Here is an 18,428-nt window from a genome sequence, read left to right on the forward strand (position 1 = left end):
ACACATGTCAAAAATGCATGATAAAAACAATCAAGTACTGTAATATGTCTTCGACCTTATATTATAATGTTCGTAAACATATTTAATTAATAATGTCTTTACTCATTAAACTGTCAGGATTAAGACAAATTTTCAGGATGGTTCCACTTTAGGTCTATAGCTAATTCCCTTTTTAACCATTTACGAGTGTATTATTGACTTAAGGAAAGTAAGTGGGCTTTGGCAGGACACATCGCCACTGGACTTGAATGGTGACAGAATGGCATCCAAGGCAAGGAACCAGCCTGCCGAGACTGATTAATGAAATCGATTGATAAATATTCCCTGTCTATAGATGATTGCCTGTCTTGACTGTTGGGGAGCTGGTGTGGTCTCAAGTGAGGTGACGTTGCTCACGTGTGTGTGACTGTGCCTGCAGGGTGAGGCAACCGTGCGCAAGATGCTCAGTTTCTGGTGGCCACTGGCGCTCATACTGGCCACTCAGCGCATCAGCCGGCCAATAGTCAACCTGTTTGTCTCGCGGGACCTGGGGGGCACGCATGCTGCCACGGAGGTTGGCAGCCTAGCACCTGCACAGCTAATGTACTACACAACCTTACACATGCACATTACAATGTTTTATTACTGATGCAGCTGCCCGGTTAATTTTCTTATATTTTTTATGACACTAGCACTGCCTGTACATTTGGGTGGGATACACGGCCGAGTGTGGAGGGTGGGTGGGGCAGGAGGCGTGACATCAACACGCACGAATCTAACTCAACACTGTGGGTTGCACGCAGGGCTATCCATAGTGGGGTGCAGGGCCCGGGGCAAACCATACTGTGTGGGACCTCCGACGCCTTCAAACATAACCGGAACGACAGTATTACATTTGACACCATGACGTCGAAAATTGCGAGGCCCGGCACGGTCACCCCAATTCGCAGTTCTCTAGGGACGGCTCTGGTTGCAGCTGATGTCATAACGCAGATGTGCACATTGACGTCAACACTGTACATTTGCCCGCCTATGTGCCAGCCAGCAAAACTTTTTTGTAATAATATAGTGTTATTATAAGTACTAGTTTACTCTCCTTAATAAGTAGGCATGTATCGATTCATGATTAAAATCGTCTATATTCTTACGATAAGTGCATTCAATCATGTGTGTTACGTTTATTGTTTTTGCTTTTGTATATATAATGTGTAATTGCTTCACTTAAACGCTATGGTCACGAGATAATCAACACACTTCACAATGGGAAAAATTAACTTGAATCCCGACTCGACATTAGTTAATCCGATTGTTAATTGTGACATTCATTCCAATAACGCTAAGGTATTGTATATGTAACACATTGTATTGTCTTTGAATGATATACACTTTAGCTGAAAAAACTGTGGTAGATCACAATACAATTGCCTAATGAGGTCAATTTAGATGTAAACTTCTTTTATAAACTAGTAATATCATCGAATTCTTAATTGCAAAATGCGGATTAGACTTCCAGATACAAATGTTCATAAAATGTTTCATTTTTCTGTGAAAATCACTGCAAAGTGGTATGATATCTTATCATTCCACATCGGCATTAACCTTTCTACAACTGAGAAAGCAAGAGATTTCACAAATAATTTCCTGAACGTTATTAACTGACGAAAGCCGTGCTGATGCTGTTAACGTCTCGTCGCCACCTCTTGTTGTTTTTCTTCCCTGGGGCAGGCGGTGGCGGTGCTGACTGCCACATATCCCGTGGGCCACATGCCATACGGCTGGCTTACCGAGCTGCGTGCCCTTTACCCCGCCTTCCACAAGGTACACTGGAAGCCTATGTTGTTTCTATACAAGCTTATAAAACATCCACAAGGTACACTGGAAGCCTATGTTGTTTCTATACAAGCTTATAAAACATCCACAAGGTACACTGGAAGCCTATGTTGTTTCTATACAAGCTTATAAAACATTGCCGACGAGTCTACGAGCAAGCTGTCTACCCCTTTACCCAATCGTGTTCCTCAAGATGTTATCGCACTTTTGTTATGTAATTTTTGAATACTTTTTTCTAAGTTTGATCCCAATTGTGCAATTGGTGTTAATTCACGAGACGAAGGATCCATTCACAACATCTTGCAGAGCAGTGCAACCCTTTTGTGTTCGGGAACGGCGCACAGGAGCGAATCTCAAAGCGGTGCATCTGACGTCTGTTCAAGTGACCTCTGTTCCACGTAGTAGGGGGCAGCACTTTCCCACCTGCCCTGCCACTGAGAGTAATGCTAATTGCATCGCAATGAAACCAATATTTTCACAGCTGGAATTGTACCAAACTAAGTACAGGACCAAAGTTAATTTGATAGTTTTTGTGCAATAATTGGTGATGTACGCTGAGATCATCAACTCGTTACACTTGAGAACCTGGTTTAATCACAGATGGCTGCCTAGATTCAAACGTAGGGTCTTGAAGATGGCAGTTCAGCGCTCTGACCATGTGAGCCGTACACGTGGCAATGAGTAGTTGTTTTTATTGACTTGGAACAAATTTTAGGACATACAATCCACTTGAGATGTGTACATCACTTGATCTCTACATTTAGGAGCTCTCAAATTTGGTTTAAACACAGAATGTGATGGTGACTTGGCTGATATAGTTCATAACTTATTTTTGTATTTGCAAGTATTGTCATGCAAACTTGTGATATCAATTGGAAGAGTATCTTTTTAATAGACATCCTAAGTTTTTGTTTTAATGTAGGTCATGTGTGGGACTCTTTTCATTTGGGTATTTACATTCCTGATCAGATTACAGCTCCATTTTACATGTGGATTTTCTTTTACAAAAAATGCTAAATGGAACGGTTAAATATATTTGTAAAACCACAAAAAAGGTGAAATCTAATACAGCGATCAGAATATGAACGTATGTTTGGTATGTTTTCAGAGCAACCCAAGTAACAAGTCAACGTTGACAAGTTGTAACGTCAACCCAGCCAAAATAAAAAACTTCACGCTTGTCTGCCTAGCGATCTCTTTCACGGTGAGTGCGTGAACACCCCGCCGCATGGCTGGAAGCTATTTTCATTTGTTGAGCACAACTTGCCTTAATGCGTTTATAATGAGGTTTTCGTTTCTCCACTGAAAATTGGCTATGCATCTCACGAGTTGTGGATTCTTTTCTACCCACAAGCCAAACGTCTCTGTCTAGATTTCTAAAGGCTGTTCCTTTGTAAATGTTGAAAAATCTAAAACTTGTTTGTGCATGTTTATTAAGTTAAGGCAAGTAGATAACATTAGATTAAATATATTTTTGAAACATTCTGTGTACTTAAAATTACTTGATGTGACCCAGGTGATCCCTGAACAAGACGCAATGTTTTAGTCTCTCAATGGGTTTATTTAATCTACTGGTTACGTAAATGATTACGATTTACTTGGCTAACATCAAAAGTGACAAATCTGAAAAAGAATTTGCAGATGTATTTTGGAGAATATCTGCAGAATAAACAATATGATCACAATAGTTATACCTTAAAGCTTCTGTACCAGTATTCTTATACATAACCGCATGCTAGCACCTTCAAAACTTACCTTTACGAGCTAAATTACTCTTCTAAAGGCAAGAAAATGCATTCCAAATGCATGGTTGGACAGAGTGCTAAATAAGCGCCTGTAAGTGAGCAAATGTATTATGAATATATCATTCTGAAAATACAAAAGTCTATTTATTTACATGAAAATAAAATAAAATCTGAATACATTAGGCTCATGTATGTTTGCTATTTCATTTCCCATAAAATCCTCCAAAAGAGTACATCATGAGTTTTTTTGTTCAGATTTACTGCTGTGTGAGTCACATGGTGGTCTTGTAGTGCTCTTGACAATACTATCTAGCAACCAAGCAGTGTTGTTTAAACAGGTATAACACTGCTGATGAGAATCTGAAAGTTGAAACTGATTGAGAGTTTGCCTACTTAAATAAATGCTGCTTGGTTATGGACTCAAATGTTGCGTTGATTCTTTATGATTTTTTTTTTATTATTACCTGATTAAGTAAGTTTTCTAAGTCTATAAATATGTAACTTCATGTCATTTACGGTTCTTTGTCAATCCACCACTCCATGAAGGCCTCCCCACACACTATGTCGGTCATGAGGGTTATTTGACCATACTTCACCTTTCTGGTCAGTGTTGGTTGGTAAAGTGGTAACCCAGTGCTGTTTCAGATGTCACTCACGACTGATGTTAGGCATGACTGGGGTTCATAACACAGTTCACCAACCCCTGCGCTGGCAAGAAACATGTGAAGTTGACTATAATCAGGGCTTAATTTATACCGGATCTGTCTGGGTCTGTGATCTTGAAAATATTTCCTCACCTTACGCACCGTGTCCAGTATACCCACGTCCTATATATGGTTGTGGCTACTAGTCAGATGTCTACTATCGTCTGCAGGCAACCCCTAAAATATTCAGTGACCAATTAATCCCCCACATTAATGCAGAAAATGAATCCCACTGCACTCCGACCCTGACTATGCTTTTAAACGATGTTAGGCATATAAAATACCGGCTTACCAAGCCAGTATTTCATTTGTGTCCATGGATGCTATCATCAATCGTGAATTTGCCCAACAATGATGAACTTGCACAAATGGAAAGGTAAACATTGAATAGACGCTGGTGTGTGCGTGTCATTGTAGAGATCTTGTTGCCACGTGTGTGCTGTGAAATGTACACAGCTGTGCATGGTGCTCTTCTGGAGCCCGGGTCTCCCCGATGGGATCCTGGTCACCTTCATTGGGGTAGACGACGCCTTCGCCAACAGCTGCATCATTCCTCTCAGGATATTCTCCTTTTTTCCGTTCCCAGGTAATATTTCCAGTAGCTCAAGCTCTCTGGCAAGTGGTTGTCTAACAACCCTTTCAACAGATTCGTATTCAGAGCTCTTAAATTCTCACGGAATGTTTTCCAATGTTTGCTGGTGACCTGGAGTAGGTGGCACGTGGCTAGTGGCCACAGTCAAAGCGAGAGGTGTGATGGATGTGATGTGCCGAGTGTATAAAATTTAAATGTGCCGCCGGAAAGTTTCAATGTACTTTGTATCAACTTGTATTAACCCTGGCTGTGGTTTTAAACATTTTTATTCAAATACTGGCATGTCTAGCTTAATGCAATAGTGTGCTATATTAGATGTATCGATGCATAGGAGTTGGAGTTGCATTTCACGATGCATGATTTTGGCCATGGACATGCTCATCAGTGACAAATTTATACGACATTTAAAAACAAACTTCAGAACTGAATGTTCCCTTCGTGCTGTATTATCACAACAGGTTTACTATCAAACATTTACCATGAGTTATGTGACACTTCCCTGAGGCCATTTCACCCACCTGTAACTAATCTTGTTGTGTTATTGCTCTCGACATGCTTTTGGCCGCGGGGGGAGGAGGAGTAAGGGAATAGGTGAAACATCAGCTTTTCAGTCAGCACATGAAGTCTGAGAGCATGAGCAAATTTATTTTTAAAAATATATATACACTGCACGCTACTTACCATTGGCCCCAAGGAAATACATGCACATCCATGTAGCGGTGACATGGTCGCCTTAGAACATGAACACCAGACAGCATGGTAAATTACAACGTTGCTCATCTGGCTCTTCGTCTATTTGTCTCTTGGTGTCTTTATCCGTAAGTCGTCGTTCACGTCACCCTGAGTGGCGGTGTGTGCTTCTTGCGGCAGTGACGGTGAGGGCGCACCTCACGGGCTGGCTCATGACTCTGAAGCAGACGCGGGTGCTGGCACCCAGCTCCATTCTTCGCATGATCCTCCTCATCACAAGCCTCCTGTTGCTGCCCTACCTCGGGTGTGGTATTCACAATGGTCCCTTCCTGGTGTCATAGGACAGGGGTGCAATCTTCACGCCTATTTACAAAGCCTTTTTTAAGCAAGTATTGGCTCATAGTACAGAGTTAGACTGATGGCCTTCGTCTAAGTTGTCTTGTGGTTGTTGTTGTTGTTGTTTGACTTGCATCCCACTGGGATTTTTGCACACAGCGTTGGTGTACGGTGGCTTTTTTCTGCAATATTTTGCTGTCTTTTCTTGGATTTTCTGTTTGCACTTAGTCACATATTCACTTTAAGATGTTTTTTGTTCATGTTTTGGTTTTTTGCTTGTTGCAGTTGCACCCGATTCAAGAGCCGAATGGCTCACAGGGCTATACCTAATAAATGAACTTGAACTTGAATGTACACTGGCCCACAACGTGTATGCAGTTACTGGTGGGAGGGGTTGGGAAGAACAGTGAAAGTGATGCAAAATATTAACTGCACATAAACATACTTTTTCATATCTTGCCTAGAAATGGAGGCAATAGTGGCAGTGATGTGAGAGGTCATTGTCAACCCGAGTACGGACCATATGGAAATTATATTGCTGCTGCTGCTGCTGATGCTGCTCGTGAGGATGCTGATGATTATGGCGTGCGTGCTGTGCTATTGCAGGGTGCACGGAGCCCCGTTAGGTGTGGGTTCCCTCCTCGCTGGTTTCCTCGGGGAGGCTGCCATGGTGGCTCTCGCTTCGTGCTACGTCTTCAGGAAAGAGGTTATAAATAAAACTTGTATCTTGCTTACAAAAGTGTAGGAATAAACGTCATTGAGGAATTAAAAACACTTGATTATGCCGAGGTTAAGAATATGAGCGTGTAGGCACTAAACATGTGCAATAGAGTACGTGAAATTTATATTTAGCATCAAAATGCAGCCTTATCGCAAGACACTGTACAGAAACAGTAGGAACATTTGTTTTATAGAGGGAACGTGGTAGTCATAGACAGGAGAAAGCAAGGTCTTGAGCCTGAAATTGAACAGGATCAGAGAGTCAATAACATGACTGGCTAGACAGAATCAAGTTCCAGACTATGGGGTTTTGTCACAAGATTTTGAATAATCTGAGATGAATGTGTATGTAATCAATGCATGTGTAAAATGTGTTTCGTGCATGAGCCAATTGATGCCTTTGTTTGTTGAACAGAGACATGAAGCACTGATAGATGGAGAGAGCATGGGCGACGGCGAAGGCGATGCGATATCTGAGACCGTGGTCATGACGGACGAGTCCGAAACGAGTGAGGACGACTACCTGTAGCCCCGGTCTTGCTGACACTGGGAAATCACCTGACGGGCCGGTCCATAGTCACTCCTCTGCTCTTACCCCCAGTGCCAGTGCCCGCTACCCTCCGTCACCTGACCCCCATCCCCCGAGATTTCCGCTGTAGCATAAAGGTCATGGCGCATGCCACACAACTACTACAGAGAGACTGCTCTATGTGCTGCTGGACCTTGTGTGTGCTTTGTAAAACTCTTTCGGAGACACAACCAAGACCTGACAGTGAAAATTGCGTTATTTATTGGAGTTACATTCAAGTATTTTCCATGGACCAGAAATACACAGTTTAAATACTAGCAGTCATTGAACTATTATAGATTTATGTTGAACTCATGCAATGGCTCCAGAGATAATAGTCAAATATGTTAACGTGTTGAATACATTTGGTTGCTTTGATCTGAGATTGGCCGATTACAACAAATGTAGACCGTCAATTGTGGGAATGAAGGTTGTGAGAATGAAAGTACTTTTGCAGAGGACCATGACAAATTGAAGCAGACAAATTGGACATCAAAAATGTAGAACCATATTTAAATTGTCTGCTGGTGCAATTCCCCATGCCATGGAGTTGAATTGATTTATTTCACCATCGGTTTAAAGCCGTCATATTGAGGAACATGACAACGGAAACTACACAGTACTTGGTAGGGGTGGGAAGAGGGCACATCTTTCAGATTCATAGGTATATAAGCGACAGCGTCCCCAAAATGCATCTGAAGAAAGAATTTAACTTTTGTTGGATAAAGAGGATTTAAAGAGCTCCCGATGCTCTCTGACCACGTGAAAAGTCTACGTGACCATATTTGCCAACCCTACCGCTTTAAGTGGCAGGCTGCCAATGTGTTTTACCATTGCTGCAAACCAATTTTCAAAACTAACCATTTGAAAGCTTTATATATAACAAAAACGTGTATTTTTGGACGTTTTTTGCTTTGGAAATCGGTATGCGCTTAAACCGTTTAAAATTTGTCAGCCTACCATGTACATGGGTACGCGAGTTTGCATTCCACATGCAACATTCCATAGGCGTAGTTTACAGCTTCACACCATTGCATATGTAGGCGGAGAGCTTCCCGTGTAGCTATGCAATTTGCTTGTGTGGGGAAGGGGCCTTCCATTTTGCCCTAGTGCCATGGAGAGAATTTTGCAGCAAATGAGAGATTAATGAATGCTTTGCAGTTTTTTCTGTTTTCAGAACAAAGGCGCTGATTGACAGTTAAGGTCACAGTGCTGCATTATATAAGCATGGCCACCGAAACGTTTTTCAGGCCAAATACAATTGATTTCTGAGGCCCAGGGCAAATTCTCCACATACTCCCAACCCCCCCTAGCCTACCCCTCTCTCTACAAGCATGGTTATAGGGTGACATGTTCAGGTTTGTAAGAGTGTTGGGTAATCCTCGATTTTGTCCGGTCGCCATCTGCATGTGAAATTTGCAGAAAGTGATAGGTATTTAAGTTTATTTGCTTGTCACCATGTCCAGAAACAAATATTTGCTTTTGGAGTGATGCAGTTCAAAAGTTAAACCAAAATGTCTCCCCAAACACCAGTTTCAGCTTGGGAACAAGCAGTTATTTGCTTTGTTTCTACATCGCCCACCTTTGTTTCGTCTTCTATCTGTGCTGAAGTTCTCTTTGCCCATCAGGATGGTTTTACATGGCACTTGTTTCCATGTATTTAATTAATACACAATAGCTTATATCTGCATTCAGTTATAATCTTTTAGCCAAAATGTGCGGTGGCTTTTTCAGCAGTATTTTAATTACAATATAGGACATGTGCAGATGTTACTTTTATGCAATATTTTGCCACTGCTTGAGTCATGCAGTAACTTTGTTGTCGTTGGTGTGGGAGTGAGCTCTTAGCTTTACTGCTATTGCTGTGTATCCATCTGTGATAGTTTTTTGGGAAAATAAATCATTTGTATATGAATGGCTCTATCCCAGTTGAATTGGCACTCAAAATGGCACAAATGCCCTATATGAAACTGGCCCTGCACATTGTCTAGCAACTGAACTCAGATCACTCCATATGTGCATTTTCACTCGGTTAGTTCTTAAGTTTATCAGTATTTTTTTAAGTATAATGTCCATGCGCCCTTTTTTGTTTTAAATCCAGAAAAATTCTGAATTTAATGAAAAAATAAGAAATATAGTTTAAAATCACTCAAGCCAACAGCAAAAAAGGTCATGGAGAGTGTGTGTATGTGTGCTTGTTGCTGGAGTGGTTACTGTATATTAAAATGTAAAATACTAAATAATACAGAATGTAATCTAAAGTTGAATGCACATGAATGCAACATCGAGAAACGGTTCACTTGTGTTGAGAAAGTTTGTTTTAGGTCTACAATCGGTTGTTTGATGGTAATGAGAAGGAAATGAAAATGGGATTCGTTGTTTTCAACATTGTTGCACTTTAATTTAAAGGTATTTGCTTTGCACAGTATAAAGCCTCCACATCAAACTGTCATCTAAGGTTCTCAATTGCACAAGAGCTAAATCCCGAGAAACTTAGATGTGATTGAGGTGTAACTTATGGCTTGGAATGCAGTTTTGAGATGGGGATTTAACAGAAATTCTAACCAGATTTTAGTTCACAACAACGAGCATCACCATTATCAGGGCCAGATTTATTTTGAGGGAGGCCTGAAGCTGTTGCAGCTTCGGATATATTCAATGTATTCTCCTTACTCTTTTATCACCAGCCATGTTTTTGATGTCATACACTCAATTGTTATGACCTTGGTTATTTTAGTATTTTTACATTTGATATGCGAATTGTGTGGCCGCATAAAAAAAATACCCTTGTATTTCAGAACATACTGTAACTGGTAGGAATACACGTCGTGATCCTGTGGAATTAATTACTTATTTTCCTGTCAGGTTATATCATGGAGATAGTATTATCTTCTTGGTTCTTTCGGTAAAGTCACGTAGAAGGGAAATAATAAAATAATAAAAATTTAATTACGTTCATTCGGATGCTGTCTTTCCAACAGCCCTGTTCTTCACCTGAGGACGGCGGCTTGCGTTGGGGCCGAAACGTCGTGAAAATTGTATTTTATTATGTTTTATTTTTATTATTTCCCTTCTACGTGACTTTACCGAAAGAACCAAGAAGATGAATCCCTGCAGTCACGAAAGCTTTAAATCGAGAGATAGTATTATTTCAGACATTGTAAAGAAATACAGATTTTGGGAGCCCTTCATTATCCCAGGCCCTGGGATACAGCCCTTAAAGCCCCTCTGATAATGCGGCCCAAACCATCAGCATTTGACAAGTAGGACGATGTGTATTTTTTTGGGGTAGAGCATGCTCAAGAAGAGCCATCTGTTGAGCAAGTTGGCACGGTCGTTGAGCATACAAGGCCAATCGCATTTTTTGTTCCCACAGTAATATCCATCGATTATATTTAAACATGTCTATTACATCTTGGGCTTCATGCGTTTAGGCTTTTGTATGCCTGATGTTTGATGCTGAGACAAGTGCATCTCTGGTATTTGTGCTTGAAAAAAAAATCTAGAAGTGCACTACATTGTTTTAATCTTATTGTTCGCATTATTTTAATGTAATACTGATGCCTTTGTTACAGTACTGTACATAAGAACAAATGTAATATGTTCTCCTTGCGGGTAATTTATTCGGTGTTATTTATACAAATATAACTGATGGACCGATAACCGATACATTATTGACGTGATTTGTATTTCGAGTAAATTAAAAAAGCTGACGTGTCTTTTGTGTGTTATCAAGGCTTATCGAATTTCAGTTGAAAGTAGACTTCATTATCTATGCTGAGCAGTATTACATAATTTAAATTATTACATAATTTAGGATGACACTGCAGTATTACTCTGCAAACATGTACAGTATCACATTCTGTTCATGTTTGCAGTGTCGTTTGCATTTTGTTGCATTCCACCTGTGTGCAGAGGCTCTGCAGCATGTAGTGTGGTCCAGATGTCCTGTGACCGTCATTTCATTCTCGAAAACTTTATATTTTTAAAGGTTTATTTTAAAACATAAATTAATATTGAAAGGAAAACAATGTTTGGGGTCAATTATGGGGGGGAGGGGGTCACTAGACATCTTGGCCACCCTGTACATGACAGCAAGGTTTGCCTTTTCATGTCTGTCAGTTTAAATAATTTGAGTAATTACATATTGCACGTGCCTCATTATTGATGCACCAGAATTCTTGATAATTATATAATCACGAGCTGTACTACCCGGCTTCGCCCGGGACTTGGATTCACCACGCCCGGCCGCCTTTGTCTCCCCAGTGGCGATGTTCACACACCACACCAGCTAGTCGTTTCAGGTTTGATCGACCTAAGGGAGGCCCAGGACCGGTTAAAATAATCGTCACCGGTGGTGGCCGTGGGCAGGAATCGAACTCGGGTCGCCGGGTTCATAGCGCAGCGCGCTAACCACCACACTACCGCTCCCCCCACACACAAACGCGCGCACGTCCATAGGTAACCGCTACACTACAATGCATTACGCTTCCACGTGCGCGGGTCACGTGACAGATGTGACGTCACAGCTCACTTGCCGTGCAAACAATCTCTGGATTATTGCGCCCCCCCCCCCCCCCCAAAATATACAAAAGTCTATTTTTATAATGTTTGCATGGTGTACAGTCTGGAAAGTACCCACATGGCAAATTTCAAGTTTGTTGCATGTCGGGAAGTACGTTAAACATTTTGAACAGACACACATAATCACAAGTTTGCCTTTTATATATATGTAGATGAATGTAGATTATCGATGGTGCCTGCAGTGGCTGATGAAGCCGATCCTAGAAAGCCAGGCGCGACCACAGTCTGGCAGGTCGTCGTTGAGACCGGGGCTGCTGCTGTTTTTCTACTTTGGCATGGCTGGCATTCCAATATCTGGACAACACCTTGGGTGCACACTGCCTCAAATGTTCCTCGTTTTTTAGACTTGTAGAACAGCAGGAAATGTCCACTGGTCGCTTGCCGTCTTGAAGCTCGCAAGAGAAAGAACGCTTGGGGGCAAGAGTTTTACTGGTAGGAACCTCCTGGTTACACCAGCCCACAGGGGATTATTGTGTCCGTCGTGCAGGGAGGGGCTGGGTGGGGGAGGGGCTGGGTGGGGCTGGGTGGGGCGGGGTGGGGCTGGGTGGGGAGGGGCTGGTCACCCCGTGTTGCCCTTATAAAACTCAACGTTTAACATACTCACGCCGGCTTGTGCCCGCCCTCAGTCGGGCATATTTGTGGAATACACCACGCCGCCGTTGACCCTGGCCATTGACCGAGCAACCCAACGTTCCTACCAGCTCCCTCCGCAGGAATGTGTTATCAGGCATGGGAGCTGTGAGCGTACAATAATGACCTCTTATGCTGGTACATGAAGTACGACGAAGGACTTCGTCGTAGGAGATACGCTCTTGTCATTTGATCTTCAAGATGGCTCTGAGATTGATTTGGTGGAACTTCTCAAAGCTTCTGGTGTGACGCCAGTAAGTGGTCCGAGTTTCACAGCCATAGAGTAAGAGATGGAATAACGGCTGTGTAATCCTTAATCTTGGAATTATCTATTTGAATCGGTGGGGCACTGACTGGTGCCATGGATGGAGTTTGAGAGGCCCTCAACAGGATATTACTTCACTTAAGGCACTGAATGCACATTATACAGTGACAAGATGTATTTGTGGCATTTTACAGTAACATGGATGTCCCAATCTACAATATTAATATTTTGAATAGAAGATATTTGCTGGAGTCTAAAATGTTGGCACGTCCCAGCGGACATGCCACAGCTTAACAGTGTACTGTGCTAAATGGAAGCAGCGTCACCTGGTGGCCTCTCAATGCTCCTTTCCAATTAAATATACGCCAATTAGCTGTGATTAAAAAATAATCAGGCGATGGACCATTGACATCTACGTTTTTGTAGTTTTCGACAATTCTATACCGATTGTGGTATCGTCATTTCACGAGACGAAATGTCCAGATCTCGAAGTGCAATTAATCGTATGAAATGTCTCAAATGCAGACATCACAACACTACCTACCTCTGAAACGCTTTCAGGTGATGGTGTAGGGGGGCGGGGGGAACACTTTTCTAAGCCACTAGGTAAAAGTTCATTCCATAATCTCTTTAAAGGGATAACCAGAATATGAAAAGAAATGTAGCAGCAATACAATTACCACGATTAATATAATGGGGTGAAAGTTTGCCAACATGAAAATCTCGTTTGAAATGTAACATTAATAAAGCCATTAAGGTTACAAACAAAATGGTGCTTTATGTAGTAAACCCCATGGTCGGATTTTCCCCAATAGGCCGTAAACCGGTTTTATCAGATTGGCATTTCAAATGCTCACTACGCCGTTTATGGATTGTATGAGCAAGGTGGAATACGGTACTAATACTTTGGCCAAGCATGTAACAATCCATATTCATTCAAATTGATTCATGCATCTAATGGTGAGATCCATCGTTTTAATTCCAGTTTTGGGTGCATGAAGCCACTAGAGGCGCTAATTCCGCTTATGAAAACATTTATAAATTCTGAATAACGCGTGCCTTAGAGACCAGCGATGCCATCTAGCGGAAAGTCACAGGACACCATTAAACTAGCGAGGACAAGTTGGAGGTAAGAACCACGATGAGAATTTGGATCAGAAGACAGCATAGCGATGGGACCTCAAAACACGTTGAAGTTGGCAATGAAAATAATTGTGCCATCAAATTACGGACTAAATAATGTTCACCTTCGCCAGCTGTGTCCATCAGTCCCCTGCACCATTTCTTCATGAAATCATCCATTCAGCCCTGCACAAGTCTTCAGGGACTTGTTTGCCGTTCTTGTAGCGATACACATATCTAGTCTATAGGCATTGGCGTTATAAAGTGGGTGTGGCAACGTCTTCATCGAACGAGTAGGACCATTATAGCATGGCCACAGTACATAACATTCTGTACTTCAGTCGGCCTTGACTTCAAACGCTTGCATACGCCAGTGCAATCCAGTTTAGCGACTTTTTTAAATACACAAGTTCCGGTTCATTGTGCTAATTACCAAGGGCAACATCCAGAACAGTCCGTGCACTGCTCTCGAAAGTCTCAAAAGAGCAAAGTCTTCACAGCTGGACATTAACTAGGTCACGTAAAACGATAACTGGGCTTAAAATGTTCGTGGGCTGTATTTGGATTGTTTGCAAAGCTGCTAAAAATGACAAATTCCGAAATCTTCAAAAAATATCAACGCAAGGGGCCACAAGTGATCATCTTTTCAAATGGAACTTGGACGCAAATACAAAAAAACACGCTGTATTAATAAGTATAACCCGTAAAAACAAAGTTTCTCACTATAAATCCTTTATATGCGTGGCAGCCAACTTAATATAAAGGATTTAAAAATATATTCGCCTGTGGAGGACGCGGGGATCGATCCCGCGACCTTTGGCATGGGAAGCGAGGGCGCTACCAACTGCGCTACTCCGCCACGGCCTGTGGAGGGGTTACGCTCTGGGCTCTTACTCTGACGTTCAGCCAAAGCCATGAATGCGTTCTATTTGAATAAATGTAAAATAAAAAAAATTTGCCTAAAAAGTGTAAAATTTTGGGAATTTTTTTCACCAACAATAATTGTCTGGCACAACGAGTCTGTGTGGAAAATGTCAGCTCGATTGGATCACGGGAAGTGGGTTAAAAAACGACCGAAAGATTTGCAGTCCTAAGCAAGCAAGCGAACTTAATATAAAGGATTTAAAAAGAGCCAATCAAGATACAAGCAACAATTTTTTTATAAACAAAATCACAAATACGACAGTCAGTTAATTCCCATGTGACGTTTATCTGTGTAATGGAAAGAGTGCATGTGGATTAGCACTGGTAAACAGTTCTTGCCTTCCACTGTTGAAGCTTAGCGGACATGCCATGTTATTTACTACCGCCTGACGTCATAAGCCTTTGCCCAGGGACGTACTTTGCTGGAAACCATCTCCATCTAGATGTAATCACTTGAGCATTTAAGTAAACTTCCATAAAAAAACGATGCATTCAAAACTCTCCATTTCGGACTCGTTTATTTGAATGTGCGAAACGCCATACTCAAAAATTAAGACAAGACAATAGAAAAAGCAGCATATGTATAACAACCTAGTGGGTCATTTCCATTGGAAACACGTTTCAATTTTCGCTGTTGGTTACACTTTCCACCGTACAGAAATCTCCCTCCGGTAGTAAATTTGACACTCATTTGTATTCCAATCATTTCCACTAGATAATCTCGCTGCCCACACTAGGTTAGGAGCCATTGTTATGGGGGCCCAATTTAAAATAACACAAACGCACACTGGTAGCAACAATCATTTGGTATGTTTAGAATCCATGCACCTTGATCTGATCTTCCTTTGCAATTCCAATCTGAAAAACATCCAGACGGCACATTATTAAAACGGCAAAAAATGTATAACCTTAAGGCAAACGATTAATATAAATAAAACATAAAAATATAATATTCAGCATTGATATTTCCCCCCATCTACCCCCCCCAGCCTTTGTCCATTCATACCTCTGCGAGGAATTGACAGATGTTCTTGCGCTGGTCTCCCTGCAGCTGGATCACCTCCCCGTACTCCGGGTGCTCAATCACTGTACCATTACAGGCAAATTTCTGCACACCACACACACACACGAATCATTAGGGGGCATTATTAAATTATGTATGTAGGATTTATAAAATCACGGCAAACTAATTTTTCAATATTCTAACGTAGAAACTGTCCAAATACTGGACCCATTTAGGTCTGGAAATCGTCCAGCCGTTGCTATGGCACCCTATATTATTGCGGCATAATTAAATTTAAATGTTTAAGGATTTTAATTGCGTCCATAAATGCTACTCTGTTAAAATCTGAAAACGTGATAGCAAAAGATTCATACATTTTGTAGACATTAACGGTCGTTTTGATTCAAATCCCATTCCAGTCATGACCGTTTGAGAATTGGAGAGTGAAAATCAAACCCAGATTCCAATGGGCCAACCCCTTGCAAACGAGAAGTTCCATCTCGAGGCCAAAAAAAAATATCTAAACCACCGATCCGTTTCGTTGGCGGTGTCCATCACTTGCCTTCTTGAAGGCCTTGACCAGTTTCTTCTTGTCGTACTGGTCGCCAATGCCTTGCACGGTGGTCAGGGTCTTCCGCCCGTTCCTCTGCTGGATCCTTATATGAATTGAATCATCCGTCCCCCCCGGGAGGCTCGACTCACCCTTGATTGCATCAGCAAACGGGTCTGGCCAGAGAAACAAAAAGAAAAATCACGGACACGCACGAGGTCACGCACGAACAGGGCCCCCCCGTGTGTCTCAGGACTTTCGTCATCCTGGCCCCGTTCCAAGAGGTGGGTGGGCATGGCGTGATCTTCACAAACACCCCCTCCTCCTCTCCCCCCCCCATGTTTTCCAAAGGATATTTATAGCCCACCACATGTTCGCGCCATAGCAACAAGGACTTGACATTTGACGTTGTCTTATGGATCCTTCCAGCTCGCAGGTGATGGTAACCAGAGATTAGCTTACAACGGCTATGGTGCCGTTTTAAAGATCGTGTAATCAACCATCCCATAATCATTCTGCCCAAGTGGAAAAATGAAATTATCATAAAATTGTAATTACCCGTTGCCACGTCCTTCCCCGTCGATTGGCATTAGACATCACCGAACAGGCTACACGAGTTAACGAATAGAACACCGCTTTGTTTTAACAAAAGCGTCAGCAGGAGACAAAGAAAATGGCCAGGTTAAACAAAAAAAATGGTGTAAATTGCTTGCGAGCACCCATTAAATGCGCGCACAAAAACACGACAAAAGACCAACAGGGCAGAGGGAGTCACGCCGTACTAAAAACGACACGGCTATTTTTATTATCGTAATTCGCAGAAAACGCAGCCTTGCTCAGCTTCGTCCTCCCACCCCCCTTGGTGGTCACCACCCATGACACAACCCGGGTGGGGTAGCGCCCCCTAGTGGCCGTGGTGGTGGCGGTGTGGGCAGCAGCAGGGCGAGTCGGGCAGGAAGGGAGGACATTTTAGAAGCGGGGGGGAAGACGAAGGCCATTTTGTGAGCGAACCGAGCGCCAGGCCCGGCGAACAAAAGAACGGATTTGACCATTTTTTTCGTCTTTTTTCCACATTTTTACGACCGCCCCACAAACTCGTCGTCGTCAAATTACTTTTTTTTTTCAAATAACACAAATACGTATTTTAATACAAGATTCAATAGCCGCGACTTAAGAGAATAAACCCCGCCAACAGCCGCGCCCTGCGTGACGCGTGGCGTACATGCGCAAAAAAAAAGACAACAAAAGACAAAGGCGCCTCCATCGCTCGACACCGTTTGACCGTCAAACTCACCAAAAGACTGGAGGTTCTGGAAAGCGGACATACGACAGATGTACGTTTTCTTTTTCGGGAAACGGAGAGCGTAGAACGTTGATCGCGAGACGGCTGCTGGGTCCGGGGGGATGCTGGCTGTCGCGGAGCTTGACAATGGAGGAGGCGAGGGGGGCGTTCTTCTCTTCACCCTTCTCAGCGAATGCGGAGACGCCCCGTGCCGCTCTCGTTCTTTTATACCCGCGGGACCGGAAGCGGCTCCTGGCCAATGGGAACCCTTCCACGTTTCGGTGTCGTCACTAATTAACATAATATATTCGGACGGTTGCCGCTGTAGCATTAACATAATGTATGCGCGTGCTGCGAAACTATTGTGTGTAATTAACATAACGCGTACGCGTGTTATGATAATTAGCGCAATCTGGACGTTTGTAGCGAATGTATTATCTTCTTGGTTCTTTCGGTAAAGTCACGTCGAAGGGAAGTAATAAAATAATAAAAGAAGACAAATTATTATTTTATTATTTCCCTTCTACGTGACTTTACCGAAAGAATCAAGAAGTTGAATCCCTGCAGTCACGAAAGCTTTAAATCGAATGTATTATGTTAATTTGTATAATATATGCTGACATGGCAATGTACTTTGGGCTTTTCGGCGGAAACGCCGTGACGTCGCGGAGATGGAATTCGGTAAACAACGGCGCTTGAAAACCCGTGGCAGGACCCGGGGACATTTGCGTTTCTGCGTGTGAAAGTTGGGGCCACGAGTCAAACGAATCCTCATCACCCCGTGTACACAGCTCACCTCCCCAGACAAGCAGAGCCATCAATCCCTGGGAGCAGTGGAGTGAAATCTGGAGACAAGATAGATCACGTTTATTGGCGTTCTGTTGATGAATTCCTTCGTGAGATG

The 18,428-nt window shown here is 42.5% G+C and overlaps 2 protein-coding genes across 3 annotated transcripts in view; one reads left to right on the forward strand and one right to left on the reverse strand.

Moving 5' to 3' along the window:
• ANKH (ANKH inorganic pyrophosphate transport regulator) overlaps nt 1-10,883 on the forward strand; it is a 29,186-nt gene extending 18,303 nt beyond the window's left edge. For both annotated transcript variants that reach the window (XM_078598064.1, XM_078598063.1), the window contains exons 7-13: nt 419-553; nt 1,705-1,797; nt 2,918-3,013; nt 4,715-4,844; nt 5,721-5,844; nt 6,483-6,582; nt 7,012-10,883. In XM_078598064.1, the coding sequence (XP_078454190.1) occupies nt 419-553; nt 1,705-1,797; nt 2,918-3,013; nt 4,715-4,844; nt 5,721-5,844; nt 6,483-6,582; nt 7,012-7,125 (792 nt within the window). In that variant the 3' untranslated portion in view covers nt 7,126-10,883. The remainder of the gene's footprint in view (nt 1-418; nt 554-1,704; nt 1,798-2,917; nt 3,014-4,714; nt 4,845-5,720; nt 5,845-6,482; nt 6,583-7,011) is intronic.
• Nucleotides 10,884-15,190: 4,307 nt separating this feature from the next.
• LOC144720913 (eukaryotic translation initiation factor 1) lies at nt 15,191-17,761 on the reverse strand. Its single transcript, XM_078598069.1, has 4 exons — nt 17,537-17,761; nt 16,255-16,418; nt 15,696-15,797; nt 15,191-15,547 (listed from the first exon to the last, which is right to left on the reverse strand). Exons 1-4 carry the CDS (start codon nt 17,565-17,567, stop codon nt 15,503-15,505), a joined length of 342 nt encoding a protein of 113 aa, XP_078454195.1. The 5' UTR covers nt 17,568-17,761; the 3' UTR covers nt 15,191-15,502.
• Between the last annotated feature and the right edge of the window lie 667 nt (nt 17,762-18,428).

The sequence above is a fragment of the Lampetra planeri genome, chromosome 10 (assembly GCF_965212315.1).
Source record: "Lampetra planeri chromosome 10, kcLamPlan1.2.h2, whole genome shotgun sequence".
In the NCBI taxonomy this organism is placed as follows: Eukaryota; Metazoa; Chordata; class Hyperoartia; order Petromyzontiformes; family Petromyzontidae; genus Lampetra; species Lampetra planeri.